Source organism: Coregonus lavaretus (assembly GCF_964263955.1).
Source record: "Coregonus lavaretus genome assembly, chromosome: 1".
NCBI lineage: Eukaryota > Metazoa > Chordata > Actinopteri > Salmoniformes > Salmonidae > Coregonus > Coregonus lavaretus.
This window is the reverse complement of record NC_139988.1, coordinates 23,752,896-23,779,683: the sequence shown is the minus strand read 5'-3', so window position 1 is coordinate 23,779,683 and position 26,788 is coordinate 23,752,896. Positions and strand designations below refer to the sequence as shown.

Sequence of the window (26,788 nt, the reverse complement as noted above, 5' to 3'; positions counted from 1 at the left end):
TACTGTATATTTGTCATTAACTTAATTGCAGTTGGTCAATAGGAAGTTAATGTTTATTTTTCAATAATTTTCTCTCAGCTTGCTGCAAGTAGTTATTGTAAAATTCACAGTAACTTACTGAGGCTGATCTCTGTCACGCTCACTGACCTAATGGTGTGGCAGGAAGGTCAGTTTGCTGCCAACCAAGAGGTTGAGGCCAAGTGAGTCAAGTGTGCACAGCACAAAGAATGCTTAGTAGTTGTTAACTAGTTACTGGCAGCTAGTTGCAAATAGGTTACTAGCAGTTACTGGCTATTAAGTTACTGTGAATTTTACAATAATTTACTGACAGCTGGTTGCCAGTTAGGTTCAGTAAAATCCACAGCAACATCCAGGCAACTAACTCCCATTAAGTTACTGTGAAAAGCACATCCTCTTAACAGTCCAGCTCTTTATTTTCACATGCTTTTACAAAGATTGCAATACTGACAGTGTTAAAAGAGGTGCTCAACCTTTGACAACATAACCATCAACCACTTAAACTGATACAACACAGCCACTGACGGTTGGCGTAAATACTCAACATTTAGTAACTTGTTGTTTAACGTACTTTCACTGCAACCAGTAGCCTAAAATTAGTAGCATTTCGTGGCACAAAGGAAAACATGGTGGCGAGAGAAAGAACAGGATGATTCTTCACAACCATCACAGAACCCTTCCAGATATGCAAAAAAAAAAAAATCATCACTCTCACCCCTGACAAATAAGTAAAATGTACCATTATTTTTATTATTACAGGTATTTAGTCACAGATGACATTGCCAGCCACGCATGGACACACGCACACACAGGGAAGACAACAAAACCCAGAACTGACACAATGATGACACCATTACTTGTATCAATTACAGTGTGTTTATTGTTTTGAGTGGTATTAAACCATTAAGAAGTAACAAACAGCAGTATCTAATGTACATGTTTGTGTTGGTGCCAATGTTGTGTTTGTTTGCACAGAGGGGTCTAGAGAAGGACATCTGCTGCCTTGAAAAGGGTGAGGAGAGATAGCGATGGGTGAGAGAAGGATGTTGGTGAGGAAAGGTGAAAGGAATGAGGTGCATTCAGATAAGTGTATGTTGTTTCACCATGAGGCTTGCCGAAACTGTTGGCTTTCATGGGTGTGTACGGTATAAGAACCTCTTAGATCAGTGGTATTCAAACTCTTTCAGTGAGGGCCCCATTTTTCTCCCAAGAATTTCTTGCGACCCCACCCCAAATCTAATGACACAACCTTAAAATCTGTAAATTTAGATTTTTACATCAACCAAAAACCTTTAATTAATTACATTTTCCTCTCTTATCAAAATGAAAACAAACCAATAAATACATTTCCTCAATACAATTGTATTTTTCAAATGATCTTTCTCAAAAACGTTTGTATATTGTCCCATACAATAATGTGTAATTTTAATTGTTGTACATTTTGTAAATTTAAAAAAAACATGTTGGCGACCCCACTGCAGTTTCCCTGGTCGCGACCCCGACTTTGAATACCACTGTCTTAGATTGTACCAGACCAATCAAATGACTCAGGTCCAACTATCCAAAGCCTTATTGGTTATTTCAATGCCTCAGAATCTTCAGAGAATGGTATACAGTTCAAAATAGAGTGGACCTTTGAAACAACGCCCCCTTTGAAACCCAGGGGACCATGTGAATGTACCTTAATCTTGATTGTCAGTTTTATGTGGGATTAACAGAGTAGAGTTTGGGGAAAGTAGAGTTAGACGTAGTACAGCAAACTAGTAGACTTGTAGTAGAGTGTGAGTTGAGTAGCGGTTCAGATGTTGTAGAGTCTGAGCTGCTCCTCCACGTCTCCCTCTGACACCTCCCCAAACGTCTCCTGGTTCTCCTTCAGCAGCTGGAAGATGGCTGCCAGCTGCTCCCGTTGCACCCTGGGAAAAACACACAGGTAAACAAATCTGAGTCTCCACCCTGCTGCTCTCACCTGGCCAATGATAGAGATAGAGCCCACAGGGACAGGCAGGTTTTTAAACATCAACTCTAGTCTACACACATGCACAGATGGTTAATGACAAGTGGTTCATGATAAAAGTGCAGAACATAGGTCAGCAAAGCTTGATGATGGTACAGCCCAACTCAGCCAAGTGCAGCATGGAGAAACAAAGCCAACATAGAACAGTGAATATGGTGTGAGCAAAATGGCCACTGAACCGATCTCTAAAAACCAAAACATATCACCAGGCACTGTCTGGATCAAATCTGAAACGAAAATAAAGTAATTTAATTGTTTGCTCTTAATCAGCAAACCAGCAAGCCAGGTGCAAACTAACTGCCAAATAACAGTTTGGTGAGCAGATTGACATTTATTGGGATGAGTCTTGTCCTGGAGGCAGAACTGAGCGATTTCCGATAGATGGGCCAGCTGCAAAGTCAAAATTGTCTATATCGTAAAAATTAATGAACATTTTTAAGGTTAGGCATTAGGGTTAGCAGTGTGGCTAAGATTAGTGTTAAGGTTAGGATTAATATCAGCTCTTATGAATGTTGCTGTGCCAGCTCTAGTGACCCCTCTGCAGAGCTGCCTCCAGAACAAGACTCATGACAAAACACGCTAACCTGCGTTTGGTGATGCAATGCACCACCTATTGGTCAAATGGGGAATTGCCATATGAGTTGTATTAAATAGGCGAAGTGTCATCTGGTCTGAGGTGATCCCTGGAGGCACACAGGTGACAGTTATTTCCAATCAACACCTTATCTACCCCTGAGAAACACCTGATTTATACTTAACACATGGGAACCATGGCAACATCCTCAGGGGAGCTGGGGGGATGGAGCAAGAAAGAGGAGGAGGAGGAGGAGGAGGGTAAGGGTTGAGGAGCATGTGGTACGGATGAGGGACATGGGGATATGGGACAGGTCCAGTCCTGGAGGGCAGCAGCGTCTGCTGGTCTCTCGAGGAATGGAGGTGAGAGACATCTGGTATAAGCATGAGGACAGGGGACTGGGTGGTAGGTCACTAGATGGCCATGCTTGAAAAAACAAGTGGCTTCAGAGCGGAATACCTTTCAAATACCTTTGCTTTTTGGTGTCAGTTTAGTTTAAGGTTAAAAATCACATCGGAGGTTAGAAATTAAGCACATCCATCCGTCCTAGCATGGTCAGGCAATGACGACCCTAATGAATGAGCGCAATTCATATGTTCATACTTTACCATGTTTTTACTACAGCCCCTGTCTGTCTGCATGTCTGTCTGTCTGTCCGATGGGCTTACAGAGAGGTAAAGTCAGTGGTGAACTCTACCCTGCAGAAACAGAGAGCAGGACACAGGTGTTACAGACAGACACCAGGCCTGAGTGGGTCTCTGAATAGGAGGCCTGGGTTTCTGCTGGAGTAAGATGAAGCTGCCCTGGAACACTGATCTAAGGTCAGTTTTGTGTTTCTCCTTCAACTAATTGGAGGTCTTTCTTTCTTTCCTGTGCCTTGTTTTCGGAGCCCTGGTCCTAAGTCCCCATTGGTGCCGTGGATAGAAGCAGCTGCTAAGCACAGCCAACCTCACAGAGACAACACACACTGACACACACTGACACACACTGACACACACTGACACACACTGACGCTTGGAGAGGTGGAGAGGGGCGGTTAGGTAGCAGAGGAAGCTGGACAGGAGAGGGTTAAACAGTGGGAAATACATTTTATAATGGCCGTGTCCGAAATCTTGTCTACTACTTACTAAAACTACATACTGTGTACTAATCGTACTACATACTATTTAGGATGTACTGTTTAGTAAAAATGTATGCAGTAAGTAACAAATATTAACATACTAAGCTCATCCATACTGAGAAAGCGCCATGTAATGCACAATCGCGCTTGTTCCCCGCCATTCGTGTATTTTGTTAGAGCGCGTCCCCTATTCCGATTATCAGCCGTTATCAAACGCACGTGGATCTGAAAAGACAATTGTCTTCCTCAAAAGTGTACAGCAAATTCTACTAGATGAAAAGCTGAAATGAGTATGTCATCCTGGCATTTTAAAGCATACTAACTTTAAAAAATGTCACATCCTACTATTTAGAATGCAAGTATGGGTATTCGGACACGGCCAGTTACTGCTGGTATGCAGTGGCAGTTAAATATGGGGAAAGGGGAGGAGACTAGGAGAGGAAGCCACGTCAGAGTATTGAGATGCAGCCCAGCACTGACCTCTGTTCCTCCTCCAGCTCCTCTTTGGTCATCATCTTCTCCATCTGGCTGGTCCGCAGCATGCCGGGGACGTATTTCAGGCGCGCACCGTCTGCATCCACTTCCTCCATATCTGCTAAGAGAAAAGGCTCTCTTGGTGCTGTTTGAATCCCAGTGGTCAGTCACCAGCCCTAGTCCTGGAGAGCTACATGCTGTGCCAGCTTTTGTTCCAGCCAACACTAACACACCTGAGTCTACTGATCAACTGATCACCAAGACCTTGATTAGCTGAAATCAGGTGTGTTATTGCTAGGCTGAAACAAAAGCCGGCAAATTATGTAAATCAACAGGACCAAAGTTGGTGGCCACTGCTCCATCCACAGTGGTTGAAGCAGTAGCTTACTCACCGTTGCTGTACTCTGGGCTCTCTATGGCACCCCCTGTCTGTCGGTAGGAGAAAGGGCACAGTAGCGACCCCCCCTCAGGGAACTGTAGGTGACCAAAGTCTCTACCTGGAATGTCCACCGGCGCTGAGGCAGGGTTTGAGGTCGAGCACCGTTGGCCAGACTGTCAGAGAGGAAGTGAGACAGGAAGCGAGAGGGAGAGAAACATTGGATTAAACCAGCAGTTCCCAAACTAGGGGTCGCGACCCCATGTGGGTTCGCCTGTTATGAAAATGGGGTTGTGGGAGAATTTCCAAAATCCTGAAAAATATAAATAATAATAATAAATATATATATATATATATATATATATATATATATATATATATATATATATATATATATATATATATATATATATATATATAGACTGATTTTACCGGCCGCAATTGATTAAGTGAAAACAATGTGTGGGAAGGCAGAGGCACAGAAACTCACATCAATACCTTTGACAGATAACACTGTAACGAAGAATGTATGCTATTGCTAGCAATCAAGAGGAAACTGACTGAACGACTCAAAAACTCTCCAGCTTATGCTCTCCAAATGGACGTTAGCTGTGAGGGCCGAGATGCCCATACATTGACTTATGTTCGCTATACATGTCAGGGGATGCTATTCACGAGCACATATTCTTCTTTCTCACGATTCCCGAGCATGAAATGGCACAGGGGATGTTCAGTGTGCTGCGTGGCTATATTGACGAAAAACAGATTCCATGGGATCGAATGGTGGGTTTTTGCACAGATGGGGCTCCATCTATCACGGGACGGCGGGCAGGCCTCTGCACTCTAGTTATGAATGTGTCTCACTCTGCCATATGGACGCATTGTATGACACACCGAGAGCAACTGGCAGCAAAAGAGCTGAGCACAGAACTTGGAGATATACTGCAGCAGGTAACTTTAATTGTAAACTACATCAAACCGCATCCACTGCGCAAACGCCTATTTGCAAAACTATGTAGAGATATGGGATAAGAACATGACACAGCCTGGTCTCATAGACTAGACGTAACACACTAAATGTAAATCCGGGATGATATACTGAACAAAAATATAAACGCAACACGTAAAGTGTTGGTGCCATGTTTCATGAGCTGAAATAAAAGATCCCAGAAAATTTCCATACACACAAAAAGCTTATTTCTCTCAAATTGTGTGCACAAATTTGTTTACATGCCTGTTAGTGAGCATTTAGTCTTTGCCAAGATAATCCACCCACCTGACAGGTGTGGCATATCAAGAAGCTGATTAAACAGCATGATCATTACACAGGTGCACCTTGTGGTGGGGACAATAAAAGGCCACTCTAAAATGTGCAGTTTTGTCACACAACACACAGATGTCTCAAGTTTTGAGGGAGCTTGCAATTTACATGCTGACTGCAGGAATGTCCACCAGAGCTGTTGCCAGAGAATTGAATGTTCATTTCTCTACCATAAGAGAATGTTGTTTTAGAGAATTTGGCAGTACGTCCAACCGGCCTCACAACCGCAGACCACGTGTAACCACGCCAGCCCAGGACCTCCACATCCGGCTTCTTCACCTGCAGGATCGTCTGAGACCAGCCACCCGGACAGCTGATGAAACTGTGGGTTAGCACAACCAAAGAATTTCTGCACAAACTGTTAGAAACCATCTCAGGGAAGCTCATCTGCATGCTTGTTGTCCTCACCAGGGTCTTGACCTGACTGTAGTTCGCCATTGTAACCAACTTCAGTGGGCAAATGCTCACCTTCGATGGCCACTGGCATGCTGGAGAAGTGTGCTCTTCATGGATGAATCCCGGTTTCAACTGTACCGGGCAGATGGCAGTCAACGTGTATGGCGTCGTGTCGGCGAGCGGTTTTCTGATGTTAACTTTGTGAACAGAGTGCCTTATGGTGGTGGTGGGGTTATGGTATGGGCAGGCATAAGCTACGGACAACGAACACAATTGCATTCTATCGATGGCAATTTGAATGCACAGAGACGAGATCCTGAGGCCCATTGTCGTGCCATTCATCCGCCGCCATCACCTCATGTTTCAGCATGATAATGCACGGCCCCATGTCGCAAGGATCTGTAAACAATTCTTGGAAGCTGAAAATGTCCCAGTTCTTCCATGGCCTGCATACTCACCAGACATGTCATCCATTGAGCATATTTGGGATGCTCTGGATCGATGTGTACGACAGAGTGTTCTAGTTCCCGCCAATTTCCAGCAACTTCGCACAGCCATTGAAGAGGAGTGGGACAACATTCCACATGCCACAATCAACAGCCTGATCAACTCTATGCGAATGTGTCGCTCTGCATGAGGCAAATGGTGGTCACACAAGATACTGACTGGTTTTCTGATCCACACCCATACTTTCTTTTTAAATGTACACTATATATATATATACACTGCTCAAAAAAATAAAGGGAACACTTAAACAACACAATGTAACTCCAAGTCAATCACACTTCTGTGAAATCAAACTGTCCACTTAGGAAGCAACACTGATTGACAATACATTTCACATGCTGTTGTGCAAATGGAATAGACAACAGGTGGAAATTATAGGCAATTAGCAAGACACCCCCAATAAAGGACTGGTTTTGCAAGTGGTGACCACAGACCACTTCTCAGTTCCTATGCTTCCCGGCTGATGTTTTGGTCACTTTTGAATGCTGGCGGTGCTTTCACTCTAGTGGTAGCATGAGACGGAGTCTACAACCCACACAAGTGGCTCAGGTAGTGCAGCTCATCCAGGATGGCACATCAATGCGAGCTGTGGCAAGAAGATATTATAACCGCGATTGATAATAGACAGTACTGTGCAGCCGTCTTCATCGACCTGGCCAAGGCTTTCGACTCTGTCAACCACCGCATTCTTATTGGCAGACTAAATAGCCTTGGTTTCTCAAATGACTGCCTCGCCTGGTTCACCAACTACTTCTCAGATAGAGTTCAGTGTGTCAAATCGGAGGGCCTGTTGTCTGGACCTATGGCAGTCTCTATGGGGGTGCCACAGGGTTCAATTCTTGGGCCGACACTTTTCTCCGTGTATATCAATGATGTCGCTCTTGCTGCTGGTGACTCTCAGATCCACCTCTACGCAGACGACACCATTTTGTATACATCTGGCCCTTCATTGGACACTGTGTTAACAAACCTCCAAACGAGCTTCAATGCCATACAACAATCCTTCAGTAGCCTTCAACTGCTCTTAAACACTAGTAAAACTAAATGCATGCTTTTCAATCGAACGCTGCTAGCACCCGCCCACCCGACTAGAATCACCACTCTCGACGGGTCTGACCTAGAGTATGTGGACAACTACAAATATCTAGGTGTCTGGTTAGACTGTAAACTCAACTTCCAGACTCACATAAAGAATCTCCAATCCAAAGTTAAATCTAGAATCGGCTTCCTATTTCGCAACAAAGCCTCCTTCACTCATGCTGCCAAACATGCCCTCGTAAAACTGACTATCCTACCGATCCTTGACTTCGGCGATGTCATTTACAAAATAGCCTCCAACACTCTACTCAGCAAATTGGATGTAGTCTATCACAGTGCCATCCGTTTTGTCTCCAAAGCCCCATACACTACCCACCACTGTGACCTGTACGCTCTTGTTGGCTGGTCCTCACTACATGTTCGTCGTCAAACCCACTGGCTCCAGGCCATCTATAAATCACTGCTAGGCAAATCCCCGCCTTATCTTAGCTCATTGGTCACCATAGCAGCACCCACCCGTAGTCTGCGCTCCAGCAGGTATATCTCACTGGTCATTCCCAAAGCCAACACCTCCTTTGGCCGCCATTCCTTCCAGTTCTCTGCTGCCAATGACTGGAACGAATTGCAAAAATCTCTGAAGCTGGAGACTCTTATCTCCCTCAATAACTTTAAGCATCAGTTGTCAGAGCACCTTACCGATCACTGCACCTGTACACAGCCCATCTGAAATTAGCCCACCCAACTACCTCATCCCTATATTGTTATTTATTTTGCTCTTTTGCACCCCAGTATCTCTATTTGCACATAATCTCTTGCACATCTAGCATTCCAGTGTTAATACTATTGTAATTATTCTGCACTATAGCCTATTTATTGCCTTACCTCCATAACTTGCTACATTTGCACACACTGTATATATATTTTCTGTTGTATTTCTGACTTTATGTTTTTTTTTTTTTTTACCCCATATGTAACTCTGTGTTGTTTTTATTGCACTACTTTGCTTTATCTTGGCCAGGTCGCAGTTGTAAATGAGAACCTGTTCTCAACTGGCTTACCTGGTTAAATAAAGGTTAAATAAAAAATAAATAAATAAAAAGGTTTGCTGTGTCTGTCAGTGTAGTGTCCAGAGCATGGAGGCGCTACCAGGAGACAGGCCAGTACATCAGGAGACGTGGAGGAGGTCGTAGGAGGGCAACAACCCAGCAGCAGGACTGCTACCTCCGCCTTTGTGCAAGGAGGAGCAGGAGGAGCACTGCCAGAGCCCTGCAAAATGACTTCCAGCAGGCCACAAATGTGCATGTGTCTGCTCAAACGGTCAGAAACAGACTCCATGAGGGTGGTATGAGGGCCCGACGTCCACAGGTGGGGGTTGTGCTTACAGCCCAACACCGTGCAGGACGTTTGGCATTTGCCAGAGAACACCAAGATTGGCAAATTCGCCACTGGCGCCCTGTGCTCTTCACAGATGAAAGCAGGTTCACACTGAGCACGTGACAGACGTGACAGAGTCTGGAGACGCCGTGGAGAACGTTCTGCTGCCTGCAACATCCTCCAGCATGACCGGTTTGGCGGTGGGTCAGTCATGGTATTGGGTGGCATTTCTTTGGGGGGCCGCACAGCCCTCCATGTGCTCGCCAGAGGTAGCCTGACTGCCATTAGGTACCGAGATGAGATCCTCAGACCCCTTGTGAGACCATATGCTGGTGCGGTTGGCCCTGGGTTCCTCCTAATGCAAGACAATGCTAGACCTCATGTGGCTGGAGTGTGTCAGCAGTTCCTGCAAGAGGAAGGCATTGATGCTATAGACTGGCCCGCCCATTCCCCAGACCTGAATCCAATTGAGCACATCTGGGACATCATGTCTCGCTCCATCCACCAACGCCACGTTGCACCACAGACTGTCCAGGAGTTGGTGGATGCTTTAGTCCAGGTCTGGGAGGAGATCCCTCAGGAGACCATCCGCCACCTCATCAGGAGCATGCCCAGGCGTTGTAGGGAGGTCATACAGGCACGTGGAGGCCACACACACTACTGAGCCTCATTTTGACTTGTTTTAAGGACATTACATCAAAGTTGGATCAGCCTGTAGTGTGGTTTTCCACTTTAATTTTGAGGGTGACTCCAAATCCAGACCTCCATGGGTTGATAAATTTGATTTCCATTGATAATTTGTGTGGTTTTGTTGTCAGCACATTCAACTATATAAAGAAAAAAGTATTTAATAAGATTATTTAATTCATTCAGATCGAGGATGTGTTATTTTAGTGTTCCCTTTATTTTTTTTAGCAGTGTATATACACACAAAAGTATGTGGACACCCCTTCAAATTAGTGGATTCGGCTATTTCAGCCACACCTGTTGCTGACAGGTGTATAAAATCGAGCACACAGCCATGCAATCTCCATAGACAAACATTGGCAGTAAAATCGCCTTACTGAAGAGCTCAGTGACTTTCAACGTGGCACTGTCATAGGTTGCCACCTTTCAAACAAGTCAGTTCGTCAAATTTCTGCCCTGCTAGAGCTGCCCCATTCAACTCTAAGTGCTGTTATTGTGAAGTGGAAATGTCTAGGAGCAACAACGACTCAGCGTGAAGTGGTAGGCCACACAAGCTCACAGAACGGGACCGCCGAGTGCTGAAGCAGGTAGAAATCGTCTGTCCTCGGTTGCAACACTCACTATCGAATTCCAAACTGCCTCAGGAAGCAACGTCAGCACAATAAATGTTAGTCGGGAGCTTCATGAAATTGGTTTCCATGGCCGAGTAGCCGCACACAAGCCTAAGATCACCATGTGCAATGCCAAGTGTAGGCTGGAGTGGTGTAAAGCTCGCCGTCATTGGACTCTGGAGCAGTGGAAACGCGTTCTCTGGAGTGATGAATCACGCTTCACCACCTAGCAGTCCGATGGACAAATCTGGGTTTGGCTGATGCCAGGAGAACGCTACCTGCCCGAATGCATAGTGACAACTGTAAAGTTAGGTGAAGGAGGAATAATGGTCTGGGGCTGTTTTTCATTGTTCGGTCTAGGCCCCTTAGTTCCAGTGAAGGGAAATCTTAACGCTACAACATACAATGACATTCTAGACGATTCTGTGATTCCAACTTTGTGGCAATGGTTTGGGGAAGGCCCTTTCCTGTTTCAGCATGACAATGCCCCGTGCACAAAGCGAGGTCCATACAGAAATGGTTTGTCGAGATCGGTGTGGAAGAACTTGACTGGCCTGCACAGAGCCCTGACCTCAACCCCATCGAACACCTTTGGGATGAATTGGAACACCGACTGCGAGCCAGGCCTAATCGCCCAACATCAGTGCCCGACCTCACTAATGCTCGTGGCTGAACGGATGCAAGTCCCTGCAGCAATGTTCCAACATCTAGTAGAAAGCCTTCCCAGAAGAATGGCTGTTATAGCAGCAAAGGCGGGACCAACTCCATATTAATGCCCATGATTTTGGAATGAATGTTCGACGAGCAGGTGTCCACATTCCTTTGGTCATGTAGTGAATCTGTCATGTGAAATTAATAGATTAGGGCCTAATAAATGTATTTAAATGTTTTCCTTATATGAACTGTAACTGAGTAAAATCTTTGAAATTGTTGCATGTTAAGTTTATAGTTTTGTTCAGTATATTTTTGTTCAGTGTATGTTACGTTTGGTATGGGGACAATGTTCTTTTTTACATAGTTGGGGTCGCGAGAATCTTCAGATCTCAAAATGGGGTCATGGGCCAAAAGAGTTTGGGAACCTCTGGACTAGACCATACTAAACTTTATATCCATGAGTGTGGGAGAGAACGTATAGGCCTAGGTGATGCGTTGGTTCATTGATTGTGCAGGGCGGCTTACAGAGAGCCTACAATTATAGTGAATTTGTATTTGATTTTAAATAGCCTAGTAATAGGGCATTTTTTATATTTTCATAATTAATAGGCTGACATTACCTTTAGCTACAGGATATCTCACTGGCATGCATTTCCATCTCCTCCTCTTTCTCCTTCATTCCTTTCTCACGTGCGCAGAGATAGGGGCTGTCAACAGCTTTATTAAATATGTTTAGTTGTGAAAACATTTAACTATCGATGTTCCCGAACAGATTTCTCTTGGTTTCCCAAATTAAGCACTGGGTAGCTGCAGGAACATGGCTGGAGAGCACATGGCATACAGAGTTTGGGCGGAAGTATTACCTGTCGCGCAGCCAGAGGCTGCATGCTCCTCAAACAGTGGTTTATGCGTGAAGTGAAATAAGTGTTCTTATAAGCCCATACATTTCTATATGCAGTCCCATGTGAAAGCAGAGTTTTGCTGGTTGACACTAAAAAGAGGAGGATCCGAACTGCTACTATGTTTATTTCTCAGCTGCTCCATTATAAAACCGGGGTAGCCTACCAGGCTTAAAAACGAAATGTGGGAAAGCAGCCTCTATTCGCTATTGGAGTGCGTACGGATGACATGTCTTATTTCCCCTGCCCCTGTTCATGCCCATTCGATAATGGGCCATTCTAAATCAAAACTAATTTGACATATTAGTAAAGACAATATTAAATTGAGAATAGTCTCATGGGTGAAAATATGATCACGTCTGGAGGAAGCCTGGCACCAGCCCTACGGTGAAGCATGGTGGTGGCAGCATTATGCTGTGGGGATGTTTTTCAGCGGCAGGGACTAGGAGAGTAGTCAGGATCAAGAGAAAGATGAACAGAGCAAAGTACAGAGATATTTGTCACCGTTATAGTGCAATTAATGTGTTGTTTAGTGTTGTGTATTGGCTTTGCTGGCATGCGTTTGCCCTGTTGGGGAATACACGTATTTGCCTGAATTGTTTAATATTGATAGTTAACTATTAATATGCTTAACAATAGTAGAGACATTTCTTAACTACCAATGCTGTGCTTTTCATGAGGAGGGTCCCCTCTAGCTCCCTGCAGCTGGTCTGGGTGTGTAGTCAAGGACATGGGATGGAGATAGACCTGTATTTTTTCTCGTTGCTTCAGAGTAACCCAGTCACACGGTTAAAACAAAGAGCCTCAGAGTGACCACAGTCTTTCAGTTCATCCTGTCTTTTACTATCTTCCAAGGGCACAGCTGTGTGGAGATATGGGCAGTGACGGAGCTAACGTTATCACTTGTTTGTGCGCTATGACTTGATACACATAGCCACAGGAAGAGAACAAGATGGCTCCTGATCTGCCCAGGTGGGGGCGTACTTGTATAAAAGGCAGAGATTGTTTTATGACACTTTGTAGAACTTATGAGGAGCCATCCAAATCCTGTGTGACTCTGTATTAACTTCCACCTGCAATTGCATAACTAAATATATTTTATATAGACACTCAGAAGTTGTTGTCTGTGTCATTTTCTAAAGCTTAAGGTTTGTTTAAGAATAAGAGAATATCAGCACTGTGCAAAGAATCCTCTACAGCCCCGGCAATATTTACATGCTAAAGTCGCCACTGGTCACAAGTATGCTCACTGTCCACTGATAGTAGGTGCTTTACAGGTAATCCTAAGTGAGAAGCTTGCAACGTGATGGTCACCCTATTTATCCTGCCCTGTGTGTTTTGGTGCTACTTGAGTCAAGCTTTCCTAAAGCATTAGCTATGGAAGCGTGTCACAGCGATCAAAGCACATTTTGTCTACTGTCTCGGAGCTACAGTGGACACCGTTGTCGGTAGGCTAATATTACACCAACAAAGCCAACGGGATGTGATATTTCAGTTTATGTCCAATGGCCGATGAACACCGATACGTTTTATCTATACAGAACAAAAATATAAACGCAACATGTAAAGTGTTGGTCCCATGTTTCATAAGCTGAAATAAAAGATCCCAGAAATGTTTCATACGCACAAAAAGCTTATTTCTCTCAAATTGTTTACATCCCTGTTAATGACCCTTTCTCATTTGCCAAGATAATCCATCCACCTCACAGGTGTGGCATATCAAGAAGCTGATTAAATAGAATGATCATTACACAGGTGCACCTTGTGCTGGGGACAATAAAAGTACACTCGAAAATGTGCAGTTTTGTCACACAACACAATGCCACAGATGTCTCAAGTTTTGAGGGAGCATGCAATTGGCATAGTGACTGCAGGAAAGTCCAACAGAGCTGTTGCCAGAGAATTGAATGTTCATTTCTCTACCATAAGAAATGTAATTCTAGACCACGTGTAAACACGCCAGCCCAGGACCTCCACATCTGGCTTCTTCACCTACGGGATGGTCTGAGACCAGCCACCCAGACAGCTGATGAAACTAAGGAGAATTTCTGTCTGTAATAAAGCCCTTTTGTGGGGAAAAACGAATTCTGATTGGCTGGGCCTGGCTCCCCAGTGGGTTCCCTCCTATGCCCTCCCAGGCCCACCCATGGCTGCGGCGCTGCCCAGTCATGTGAAATCCATATATTAGGGCCTAATTTATTTATTTCAATTGACTGATTTCCTTATATGAACTGTAACTCAGTAAAATCATTGAAATTGTTGCATGTTGCGTTTATATTTTTTATCAGTATATCATTTATCTTCATCTGAAGGGCGGCAGGTAGCTTAGTGGGTAAGAGCGTTGTGCCAGTAACCGAAAGGTCGCTGGTTCTAATCCCCGAGCCGACTAGGTGAAAAATCTGTCGATGTGCCCTTAAGCAAGGCACTTAACCCTAATTGCTCATGTAAGTCACTCTGGATAAGAGCGTCTGCTAAATGACTAAAATGTAAATGTAATCTGACAAGGACTGAAAAGGATTTGCCAGTAGATTGTCAACGTGATTCATGATGATGACTGCTTGTCTAGCTAGCTAGCTTGCTTGCTAGCTAGCTAAGATTTTTAAAGTATGATGTTGACATGATCAGTCCTATCAAAGCTAAGGTAGATATAATGTGATTTGATGTCATTTTATCTGTGGTCAATGACCTTGTCCCTTCTTGGATGGGCACTTCTAATGTAAATCTATGGCAACACCCAAGGGGGCTTAAACTGCCTAGCTCTCCCTGAGGATTATGTGGTGACGTAGTATCCCCATGATTGACAGAACACTGAGCCAATAACGGCGCAACTAGACAAAATGACCAATGCCTACGCTCTGTGCTTTCGCTGGCTGCCCCTCCACCACAGAAAGCACTGAGCTAGGCTGAAACACCTGCATTTTGGAGCTCCCTTACGCAAGAGACCATGTTTGTATGCGGTTTTATTAACTCAAGGATTTGTATATATTTTTTTACATTGTTTACAAACTGATACAGTGGGGGAAAAAAGTAGTCAGCCACCAATTGTGCAAGTTCTCCCACTTAAAAATATGAGAGAGGCCTGTAATTTTCATCATAGGTACACGTGAACTATGACAGACAAAATGAGAAAATAAAATCCAGAAAATCACAGTGTAGGATTTTTAATGAATTTATTTGCAAATTATGGTGGAAAATAAGTATTTGGTCAATAACAAAAGTTTCTCAATACTTTGTTATATACCCTTTGTTGGCAATGACACAGGTCAAACGTTTTCTGTAAGTCTTCACAAGGTTTTCACACACTGTTGCTGGTATTTTGGCCCATTCCTCCATGCAGATCTCCTCTAGAGCAGTGATGTTTTGGGGCTGTAGCTGGGCAACACAGACTTTCAACTCCCTCCAAAGATTTTCTATGGGGTTGAGATCTGGAGACTGGCTAGGCCACTCCAGGACCTTGAAATTCTTCTTACGAAGCCACTCCTTCGTTGCCCGGGCGGTGTGTTTGGGATCATTGTCATGCTGAAAGACCCAGCCATGTTTCATCTTCAATGCCCTTGCTGATGGAAGGAGGTTTTCACTCAAAATCTCACGATACATGGCCCCATTCATTCTTTCCTTTACACGGATCAGTCGTCCTGGTCCCTTTGCAGAAAAACAGCCCAAAAAAGCATGATGTTTCCACCCCCATGCTTCACAGTAGGTATGGTGTTCTTTGGATGCAACTCAGCATTCGTTGTCCTCCAAACACAACGAGTTGAGTTTTTACCAAAAAGTTCTATTTTGGTTTCATCTGACCATATGACATTCTCCCTATCCTCTTCTGGATCATCCAAATGCACTCTAGCAAACTTCAGACGGGCCTGGACATGTACTGGCTTAAGCAGGGGGACACGTCTGGCACTGCAGGATTTGAGTCCCTGGCGGGGTAGTGTGTTACTGATGGTAGGCTTTGTTACTTTGGTCCCAGCTCTCTGCAGGTCATTCACTAGGTCCCCCCGTGTGGTTCTGGGATTTTTGCTCACCGTTCTTGTGATCATTTTGACCCCACGGGGTGAAATCTTGCGTGGAGCCCCAGATCGAGGGAGATTATCAGTGGTATTGTATGTCTTCCATTTCCTAATAATTGCTCCCACAGTTGATTTCTTCAAACCAAGCTGCTTACCTATTGGAGATTCAGTCTTCCCAGCCTGGTGCAGGTCTACAATTTTGTTTCTGGTGTCCTTTGACAGCTCTTTGGTCTTGGCCATAGTGGAGTTTGGAGTGTGACTGTTTGAGGTTGTGGACAGGTGTCTTTTATACTGATAACAAGTTCAAACAGGTGCCATTAATACAGGTAACGAGTGGAGGACAGAGGAGCCTCTTAAAGAAGAAGTTACAGGTCTGTGAGAGCCAGAAATCTTGCTTGTTTGTAGGTGACCAAATACTTATTTTCCACCATAATTTGCAAATAAATTCATTAAAAATCCTACAATGTGATTTTCTGGATTTATTTTTCTCAATTTGTCTGTCATAGTTGATGTGTACCCATGATGAAAATTACAGGCCTCTCATCTTTTTATGTGGGAGAACTTGCACAATTGGTGGCTGACTAAATACTTTTTTTCCCCACTGTATGTAACACAAATGAATGCCCAAATTACATGCAAAATATGCCAATTAAAAATATATACAGTATATATAAATATATATACAGTGGGGAGAACAAGTATTTGATACACTGCCAATTTTGCAGGTTTTCCTACTTACAAAGCATATAGGAGGTCTATAATTTTTATCATAGGTACACTTCAACTGTGAGAGACGGAATCTAAAACGAAAATCACATTGTATGATTTTTAAGTAATTCATTTGCATTTTATTGCATGACATAAGTATTTGATCACCTACCAACCAGTAAGAATTCCGGCTCTCACAGACCTGTTCGTTTTTCTTTAAGAAGCCCTCCTGTTCTCCACTCATTACCTGTATTAACTGCACCTGTTTGAACTCGTTACCTGTATAAAAGACACCTGTCCACACACTCAATCAAACAGACTCCAACCTCTCCACAATGGCCAAGACCAGAGAGCTGTGTAAGGACATCAGGGATAAAATTGTAGACCTGCACAAGGCTGGGATGGGCTACAGGACAATAGGCAAGCAGCTTGGTGAGAAGGCAACAACTGTTGGCGCAATTATTAGAAAATGGAAGTTCAAGGTGACGGTCAATCACCCTCGGTCTGGGGCTCCATGCAAGATCTCACCTCGTGGGGCATCAATGATCATGAAGGTGAGGGATCAGCCCAGAACTACACGGCAGGACCTGGTCAATGACCTGAAGAGAGCTAGGACCACAGTCTCAAAGAAAACCATTAGTAACACACTACGCCGTCATGGATTAAAATCCTGCAGCGCACGCAAGGCCCCCCTGCTCAAGCCAGCGCATGTCCAGGCCCGTCTGAAGTTTACCAATGACCATCTGGATGATCCAGAGGAGGAATGGGAGAAGGTCATGTGGTCTGATGAGACAAAAATAGAGCTTTTTGGTCTAAACTCCACTCGCCGTGTTTGGAAGGAAGAAGAAGGATGAGTACAACCCCAAGAACACCATCCCAACCGTGAAGCATGGAGGTGGAAACATCATTCTTGGGGATGCTTTTCTGCAAAGGGGACAGGACGACTGCACCGTATTGAGGGGAGGATGGATGGGGCCATGTATCGCGAGATCTTGGCCAACAACCTCCTTCCCTCAGTAAGAGCATTGAAGATGGGTCGTGGCTGGGTCTTCCAGCATGACAACGACCCGAAACACACAGCCAGGGCAACTAAGGAGTGGCTCCGTAAGAAGCATCTCAAGGTCCTGGAGTGGCCTAGCCAGTCTCCAGACCTGAACCCAATAGAAAATCTTTGGAGGGAGCTGAAAGTCCGTATTTCCCAGCAACAGCCCCGAAACCTGAAGGATCTGGAGAAGGTCTGTATGGAGGAGTGGGCCAAAATCCCTGCTGCAGTGTGTGCAAACCTGGTCAAGACCTACAGGAAACATATGATCTCTGTAATTGCAAACAAAGGTTTCTGTTACAAATATTAAGTTCTGCTTTTCTGATGTATCAAATACTTATGTCATGCAATAAAAAGCAAATTAATTACTTAAAAATCATACAATGTGATTTTCTGGATTTTTGTTTTAGATTCCGTCTCTCACAGTTGAAGTGTACCTATGATAAAAATTACAGACCTCTACATGCTTTGTCAGTAGGAAAACCTGCAAAGTCGGCAGTGTATCAAATACTTGTTCTCCCCACTGTATATATATATTAAAATTTAATATATATATATATATATATATGAGTATTTTTATTTATTTTTATTTTGTTGCTAAACAGGTAGGGCTCAAAACAGTTGGGCTCTGCCTCACCTGCCCTGAATGACGGGTTGCCACTGATGTTTAATTTTAATTTTTTATTATTGAATATTAAAACATACAATCTACTTGCAGTGAAGCCGCTCAACATTTACATTACATTCAGTCATCTAACAGACTCCCATCCAGAGCGACCCACAGAAGCAACCAGGGTCAACGTCCTGCCCAAGGGCACGTCGACAGATCTCCCACAAGGTCAAAATGGGGACCGAACCAGCGACCTATCGGCCACCAGCCCAAGCTCCCCACCCTCAAGACCCCCCCCAATGCACCAATAACCAACAAAATCAACAAAAGAGAAAAACAAAGGAAAACAGAAAGCAACAATGCAACAAACAAAAGACATCAAGGACAACAAAAAATCATAACAGCAAGCCCAACTGAATACGTTTGAGTGCATGTATGGCACTATTTACATGTGTGTGTGTACACGTGAGTGCATTTGAATGCGAGTGTGTGTATATGCATGTGTACACGCGTACAAACACCAGCGCGGCATCAGCCTCAGGCAAACAGGCATTAGATGTAACAACGTTGCCCCTCAGTGTCATTCAAACTTACTTTTTTATTTTGACTTTACTTTTGACTTATCTTTGACTGTCATTCTATCCCCCACCCAGAAACTCCACTCCCACTTGTCTCCAATTCCACTTCCCAACCCTCAGCTTCCCTCAACCCATCACACCGATCTCTGCTGGCCACCCTCTTCAGATTTCTACGCGCCATATATCTTTCAACTACGCTTTGATGTTTAACATACAATTTCAATCTATCTAATCAAATAGAATCCACAGATTACGAGTTGAAGATAAATACTTTTACTAAGAGTATTAGTATATTAGTAATTGACTGACCATGTCTCTCCAGATCTCCAACAATACTATTTCTAGGGTCAATTTTAGATGAATGTTATGCTTTTTCAGCCATTCCTGAACCTGAGACCAGAAACAGGCTACCTGAGGGCAATACCAAAACAAATAGTCTAAATCTGCAGATCTCTGATGATTGTATGCCCCAAATATTCAACATTTTGTTGGTGGCAAGAATTCTGTACAATAATTTTTGCTGAAAAGCACAAAGTTTTGAATCTTACGTCGTTTTATAATTTATATCAACTCATGCACCCTGTACCATGGAATCGGTACATCAAAATCTCTTCCCAGCTATTTTGCAATCTGTATTGAGCAGACCTTTCCATACAATTCTGATAACTCCATGAAAGACATAACTCTACCATTCCAATGTACAATATAATTAAAAAACAAAATACCCTTTTCAAACATCTTTTCCATAAATACAGGTCTTTTATCAACCAGCACATTTGAGTTCAACCATAATATTTGTTGTAATATTTCTATCTTTTCAGGGGGATGAAATTGAAATTGTAACCAGCTCTGCAATGCTTGTTTGAAAAAGAGATACTTTGAAGGTTTCATTTTCAATTAATCGAAAATGAGACATGGCAATCTGCACAAAGGCAAAAAGGCCATTTTTAAACAATGCATGAGCTTTTCTTAGTAATCTACTTGAGAACCATTTATGTTTGAAGTAAAACTTTTGTATAAGTGAAGCTTTTAGAGAGTGCTTTTATTTTTAATAATCTCAATCCACCCAGTTCATATTCATTATATAGATAGGCACGCTTTATCTTGTCTGGTTTAGCATCCCAGATAAAGCGAAATATTCTTTGCTCATATGATTTGAAAAACGAATCATCAGGAGTAGGCAGCGCCATAAGTGAGTAAACTGAGATAAGACTAAGGTGTTAATCAGTGTACTTTTCCATAAATAGAGGTATTTACCTCTCCATGGTTGCAGGATCTTGTCTATTTATACTAGTTTTCTATTGAAATTCATTGTGGAGAGCTCATTTCTATCTTTTATGATATGAATACCAAGTATGTCTACTTCACCGTCAGCCCATTTTATAGGTAAACTGCAGGGTAATGTAAAAGTTGTATTTTTTAAAGATCCAATACGTAATATTGTATTTTTTTAAAGATCCAATACGTAATATTGTACATAATTAGGTTTTAGTCCAGAAAAGTTATCTAGATCTTCAATGAGACATTACAGGGATCTAGCTTGTGGACTTAATATAAAACTTGAGTCATTGGCATACATGGACACCTTTCTTTTTAAGGCTTGGATTTCTTATCCTCTAATGTTGTTATTTGATCTGATTTTAATAGCTAGCATTTCGATGGCCATAACGAATAGATATGGTGACAGCGGACACCCTTGTTTAACTCCTCTTGCCAATTCAAAACTCTCTGAGAAGTAGCAGCTATTTACTATTTTACACCTGGGGTTGCTATACATTACTTTTATAAGAGACTCACTGAAATTGAAAAAAATCTAGGCATTTATAAATAAAATCCAGTCTTACTTAATCAAAGGCCTTTTCAAAATCCGCTATTAATACCAGGCCTGGCTTCTTAGATGTTTCATGTTGTTCTATTATTTCTAGTAGTTGTCATATATTATCTTGTGTAAAAAACCTGTCTGATCAGGATAAACAATACCTGGTAAAACCTTTTTAATTCTGAGTGCTATGCATTTCGCTAGTATGGTTCCGTGTGGCTCAGTTGGTAGAGCATGGCGCTTGCAACGACAGGGTTGTGGGTTCAATCCCCATGGGGGACCAATACGAAAATGTATGCACTCACTACTTAAGGATTCTAGCTTTAACCATACACTGCAGCAAACATCAAATGAGAGATCTCACACACACTGTCTGCAGTAGAGCAGGCGAGTGTGTAAAGTACAGTAGGTCATTTAGTTCTGGGCATGACGGCTGTGAGTCAATATCTGGACTGGCACCTGACTCTCCCCATGTGTCACCTTTACAATCACACAGGCTTAGGTCTTCTCCCCTCCTTTGTCTCCCTCTCTCCCAGATGCTGGGGTGCAGTATGTAACACATCTATCCTCTCCTTACCTCCTCCACCACCTCGCTCTCCCTTTCTCTTTACCTCTCTCTCTCCAAGGTTCTGACACCCGTGTTTCACACCTTCATGGTTTCTTCTCAGTATATATGGTGATGGTTCAGCCGGTCAGCCATCATGGTTTCTTCTCAGTATCTATGGTGATGGTTCAGCCAGTCAGCCATCATGGTTTCTTCTCAGTATCTATGGCGATGGTTCAGCCAGTCAGCCATCATGGTTTCTTCTCAGTATCTATGGTGATGGTTCAGCCAGTCAGCCATCATGGTTTCTTCTCAGTATCTATGGTGATGGTTCAGCCAGTCAGCCATCATGGTTTCTTCTCAGTATCTATGGCGATGGTTCAGCCAGTCAGCCATCATGGTTTCTTCTCAGTATCTATGGCGATGGTTCAGCCAGTCAGCCATCATGGTTTCTTCTCAGTATCTATGGCGATGGTTCAGCCAGTCAGCCATCATGGTTTCTTCTCAGTATCTATGGTGATGGTTCAGCCAGTCAGCCATAGTGGACTGTCACCCACTGTGCACTTCAGCAAATAATTTAGGCATGCTTGTAGGCTAGGTCACTTGCAGCATAGGCATGACTCATTTAGAGGTGATTTACTCTACCAGAGAAATATGACATTTGTGATGTATTGGCCACGGCTCTTGTAGCCTATCCGTGTGAGAATGAGTGAGTTTGAGTGGTAAGGCGAAAGCAACCGACTGTAGATGAAAGTTGAGGGGTGAAGTCGGGAGAGGTACATCTGCGACAGCCGAAAGTCAGACACTAATATGGTTTTCCAACAGCAAGGCTCAGATCAACATGGCAGGGTTGCCATTGTTTATAAAAGGGTTTCTTTATAATGTCAAATTAAACATGGCTCCAACCCCCATATCACACACTGAAATTGCACAATCTGAGAGAGAGCCTCAAATATCATATTAATTTGCATATAGGCTATCCACTGTGTAGCCTACATGAAGTTGGTTCCTGTTTCAGTCATGTCTTTGGTCACATCCGTGTGGGTCCATTGTCATTGGCCGTGTTCAAGAGGATCAAAATCGTAAGGTATCATGGGCAAATTGTGAATGACTGATCTACAAATAATAATGAGTTATTTATGATGCAAGGTGAATATAGATCAGTCAGTCGGCAGTCGCCTGCACTATCGGCTGCAATTTCGAACAAGCCCATTTAGTTGGCTGTGTAGTAAACAGTGTCAACTTATTGGTCCAAAAAGCTGCCTATAATGCACAATACCTGCAATACCTACCTGACCAAGGTAAGGAGTGGTGTATTCTGTTGAGGGAAAATGTACTTTATACGATCGTGATGTGTTGTTGTCTCACCTAGCTATCTTAAGATCAATGCACTAATTGTAAGTCGCTCTGGATAAGAGCATCTGCTAAATGACTCAAATGTAATGTAAAATGTATTCTGTGACTAATATAATATATAAATAATAGTATAATTAAATATAGGGTTGGGTAAGTTACTTTCTAAATGTAATCCGTTACAGTTACCTGTCCAAAATTATAATCAGTAACGTAATTTTTGGATTAACCCAAACTCAGTAACCTAATCTGATTACTTTCATTCCTTTCCCCTTAAGAGGTGCAGGTTAACGTTTTTCCGTCATGAATCTTGCTAAATTCATTAGAGTTACCAGCCTCAGAAATTGCAGCCCAAATAAATGCTTCACAGAGTTCAAGTAACATCTCAACATCAACTGTTCAGAGGAGACTGTGTGAATCAGGCCTTCATGATCGAATTGCTGCAAAGAAACCACTACTAAAGGACACCAATAAGAAGAAGAAGAGACTTGCTTGCTGACATAGACTGTAGCCTACAAAAGCCTATTCCTGCTCTTTTCCCACGATCCATCAAATTCATTTGGTATCACTAACCAGGTCTCCATCCAACCTTTTTATGAGAGTAAAGTACATGTCGGATAAAAAAAATGTAATGACAGGCCTGATGGAAACAGAAAAATTGTAGGTCAACTTTCCAAATGTTGACAAAACAAATATGCTAGACATGGTGGGATCTTTTTGTGTGGGTAAAATGAATTATGCGAGAAATGTTCAAATGAATTATGCTAGAAATGTCCTCCCACTACAACTCGGGAAAGCATGCAGTTTATTAGGCTACAGATTAAATAACTTAAAAGGGTTGTGAAAGTGCAAGGTGACGAGGTTGACGCTCCTTTCCAATAAATATCGAGGGTCTTATTCTGGTGACATGATCATCGATGCTTGGCTGCCATTTGACAAATAAAAATAATCTCGCTCCTGTCCATAATAATCTAATCATGTAGAGTATACCTGCACAGCCTAGCCTGCACTGTGCCTGCGAGCTGTTGGCTAGAGTGCACAAGCCAAGACCAGAGCAGGCACATTTGTTATTTAAAGCAACCGTCTTTGTGACAAAACTATAGGAAGAGTTGAAAATGCGATGGAAACACATTGAACTTTAGATTTTTATTCGGTACATCATGCACCAATAAGTATCAGCAAAAAGTATATTTGGTGAAAACACACCACTGGTGGGAAAATGCGCATATTTTCTTTATGTGGATTCTAGAGTATTCCCATTCAAATCTGTCACCAATTGGATAGAAACCTAGCTATTCAGAAAACAGAAAAGTGTCATTTTTTTTTGGCAAACATCCCTTCCGAGTTGAAAAGTTATCCTAGAAGTAATCTAGTTTTTCAAAAGTATCTGTAATCTGATTACATGTATTTATTTTGCTGAATGTAACGGATTCCAGCTAGTTTTTTTGTAATCCGTTACTCCCCAACCCTGATGAAAAATATTAGGCATATACACTACTCATACAGCACATTATATTAGCCTACCATAATGCCAGATTTCACCTTTTTCTCGTGAACAGCATGGGTCCTAACTTCTGCAGCGTGCAGTCCCTCCTCCTCAACTGTCCTTCTGTCCGCTGCCACCGGATACATTCTTTTTCCGACAGATCGATATTCACTGTCCTCCTCCGATTTGTCCGTAAAGGTTTGCCCTGCTGCTGTTCCCTGTTTCTCCGTGAGATTTACCGACGGTCCTGATTTAGCTAATCCCGCTTTCACCACCTCTCTCCCGGACTGCGCCAAAGATTCTGAGTGATCCGCGTTGGATGCAGCAGAGCCAGAGAACGAGACAGTAGTAGTATCGTTGGTACTGAACAATGTTGTCACCAGAATAATAGCGAAAAGCGTGAAGAGAATAGCAGGCAAGATAAAACTTAATTCCATTGTTGCAGACTGAAAGCGCGTCGATTTTTCGAGCCAGCAAAATATCACCCGTTTATCCTTTTGTCTTCTATTTTTGTCTGTTACAAAACATGTAGGCTCTACAGCCTATACTGGAGAAATACTGTTAAAAAAGTATATCCTTGGTATCCTCACTCATGCGATTTTCAGTCGGTTTGCCTACCCCGAATCCCATTGGCTTTGTTGCTGTAATATTAGCCTACCGACAACCGTGTCCACTGTAGCTCGGAGAAAAAAGGTGCTTTGATCGCCGTGACACGCCTCGAAAGGAAACGTAATTTCCTACGGACACGCCTCCATAGCTAATGCTTTAGGAAAGCTTGACTCAAGCAGCACCAAAACACACAGGACAGGATAAATAGGGTGACCATCACGTTGCAAGCTTCTCACTTAGTAGGTGCTTTACAGGTAATCCTATCAGTGGAAAGTGACCATACTTGTGACCAGTGGCGATTTTAGCATGTAAATATTGCATGCCAGCAAAGCCACTACACTAAACTAAACAATACATTAATTGCACTATAACGGTGACAAACGGTGCCCACAAACTGTTAGGGCCTACATAAAGCTGTCCCGAAAGCACCATGGAGTGAATTATTACCCCGCTACACCTGGCTATCAGGTGGAGTCTCCTCTGGCAGCGAAACAGTTCATTCCGCCTCATTTACTGCGTTCTTAAAAACCATAGCTAATATGGCTTACTTGCTTAAATACATATAGTGCATTCGGAAAGTATTCAGACCCCTTACAAAAAAGGATTGCAGTTTTGAAACTGCGGTAAAAGTGCAGTAACTGCAGTCAACTGGTATTTTGGACGCAGTAATTGCAGAATAACTGCAGTTACACTGAAAAATTACTGCAGTAAAAAAAAAAGAAGGTTTTGGACGCAGTATTTACTGCATACTGCATTTATACTGCACTCTGACTGAAATCCACATTTTGTTAGGTTACAGCCTTAATCTAAAATGGATCCAAAAATATAATAATCCTCATCAATCTACACACAATACCCCATAATGACAAAGGAAAAACAGGTTTTTAGAAAAATGTGCAAATGTATTTAAAAAAAGACTGAAATATGACATTTACATATTCAGACCATTTACTCAGTACTTTGTTGAGGCACCTTTGGCAGCGATTACAGCCTTGAGTCTTCTTGGGTATGACGCTACAAGCTTGGCACACCTGTATTTGGGGAGTTTCTCCCATTCTTCTCTGCAGATCCTCTCAAGCTCTGTCAGGTTGGATGGGGAGGGTCAGGGTCACTGCACAGCTATTTTCAGGTCTCTCAAGAGATGTTAGATCGGGTTCAAGTCCAGGCTCGGGCTGGGCCACTCAAGGACATTCAAAGACTTGTCCCGAAGTCACTCCTGCGTTGTCTTAGCAGTGTGCTTAGGGTCATTGATTTCTCTGTAATTTGCTCCGTTCATCTTTCCCTCGATCCTGACAAGTCTCCCAGTCCCTGCCGCTGAAAGACATCCCCACAGCATGATGCTGCCACCACCATGCTTCACCGTAGGGATGGTAATGGCCAGGTGACGAGCGGTGCCTGGTTTCCTCCAGACGTGATGCTTGGCATTCAGGCCAAAGACTTAAATCTTGGTTTCATCAGACCAGAGAATCTTGTTTCTCATGGTCTGAGAGTCCTTTAGGTGCATTTTTGCAAACTCCAACCAGGCTGTCATGTGCCTTTTACTGAGGAGTGGCTTCCGTCTGGCCACTCTACCATAAAGGCCTGATTGGTGGAGTGCTGCAGAGATGGTTGTACTTCTGGAAGGTTCTCCCATCTCCACAGAGGAACTCTGGAGCTCTGTCAGAGTGACCATTGGGTTCTTAGTCACCTCCCTGACCAAGGCCCTTCTCCCCCGATTGCTCAGTTTAGCCGGGCGGCCAGCTGCAGAAATGTTTTGGTACCCTTCCCCAGATCTGTGCCTCAACACAATCCTGTCTCTGAGCTCTACAGACAATTCCTTCAACCTCATGGGTGTGTGCCTTTCCAAATCATGTCCAATCAATTGAATTTACCACAGGTGGACTCCAATCAAATTGTTGAAACGTCTCAAGGATGATCAATGGAAACAGGATGCACCTGAGCTTAATTTTGAGACTCATAGCAAAGGGTC

The 26,788-nt window shown here is 43.2% G+C and overlaps 1 protein-coding gene across 5 annotated transcripts; it reads right to left on the bottom strand.

Annotated features, from left to right (window-relative positions):
• Window positions 1-877: 877 nt before the first annotated feature.
• On the bottom strand, window positions 878-24,892 carry mxra7 (matrix-remodelling associated 7). 5 transcript variants are annotated; one of them, XR_014613263.1, is made up of 5 exons: window positions 24,267-24,882; window positions 4,593-4,752; window positions 4,207-4,318; window positions 3,215-3,304; window positions 878-1,931 (listed from the first exon to the last, which is right to left on the bottom strand). XR_014613263.1 is itself a non-coding variant. In XM_084161411.1 (4 exons), the coding sequence occupies exons 1-4, from the start codon at window positions 24,645-24,647 to the stop codon at window positions 1,817-1,819; spliced, it is 786 nt and encodes a 261-aa protein (XP_084017537.1). In that variant the 5' UTR covers window positions 24,648-24,892; the 3' UTR covers window positions 878-1,816. The 5 variants fall into 5 exon arrangements, 4 of the variants coding, with proteins under 4 accessions (XP_084017537.1, XP_084017538.1, XP_084017535.1 ...); XM_084161411.1 differs by lacking the exon at window positions 3,215-3,304 and having other exon boundaries at window positions 24,249-24,892; XM_084161412.1 differs by lacking the exon at window positions 3,215-3,304.
• Between the last annotated feature and the right edge of the window lie 1,896 nt (window positions 24,893-26,788).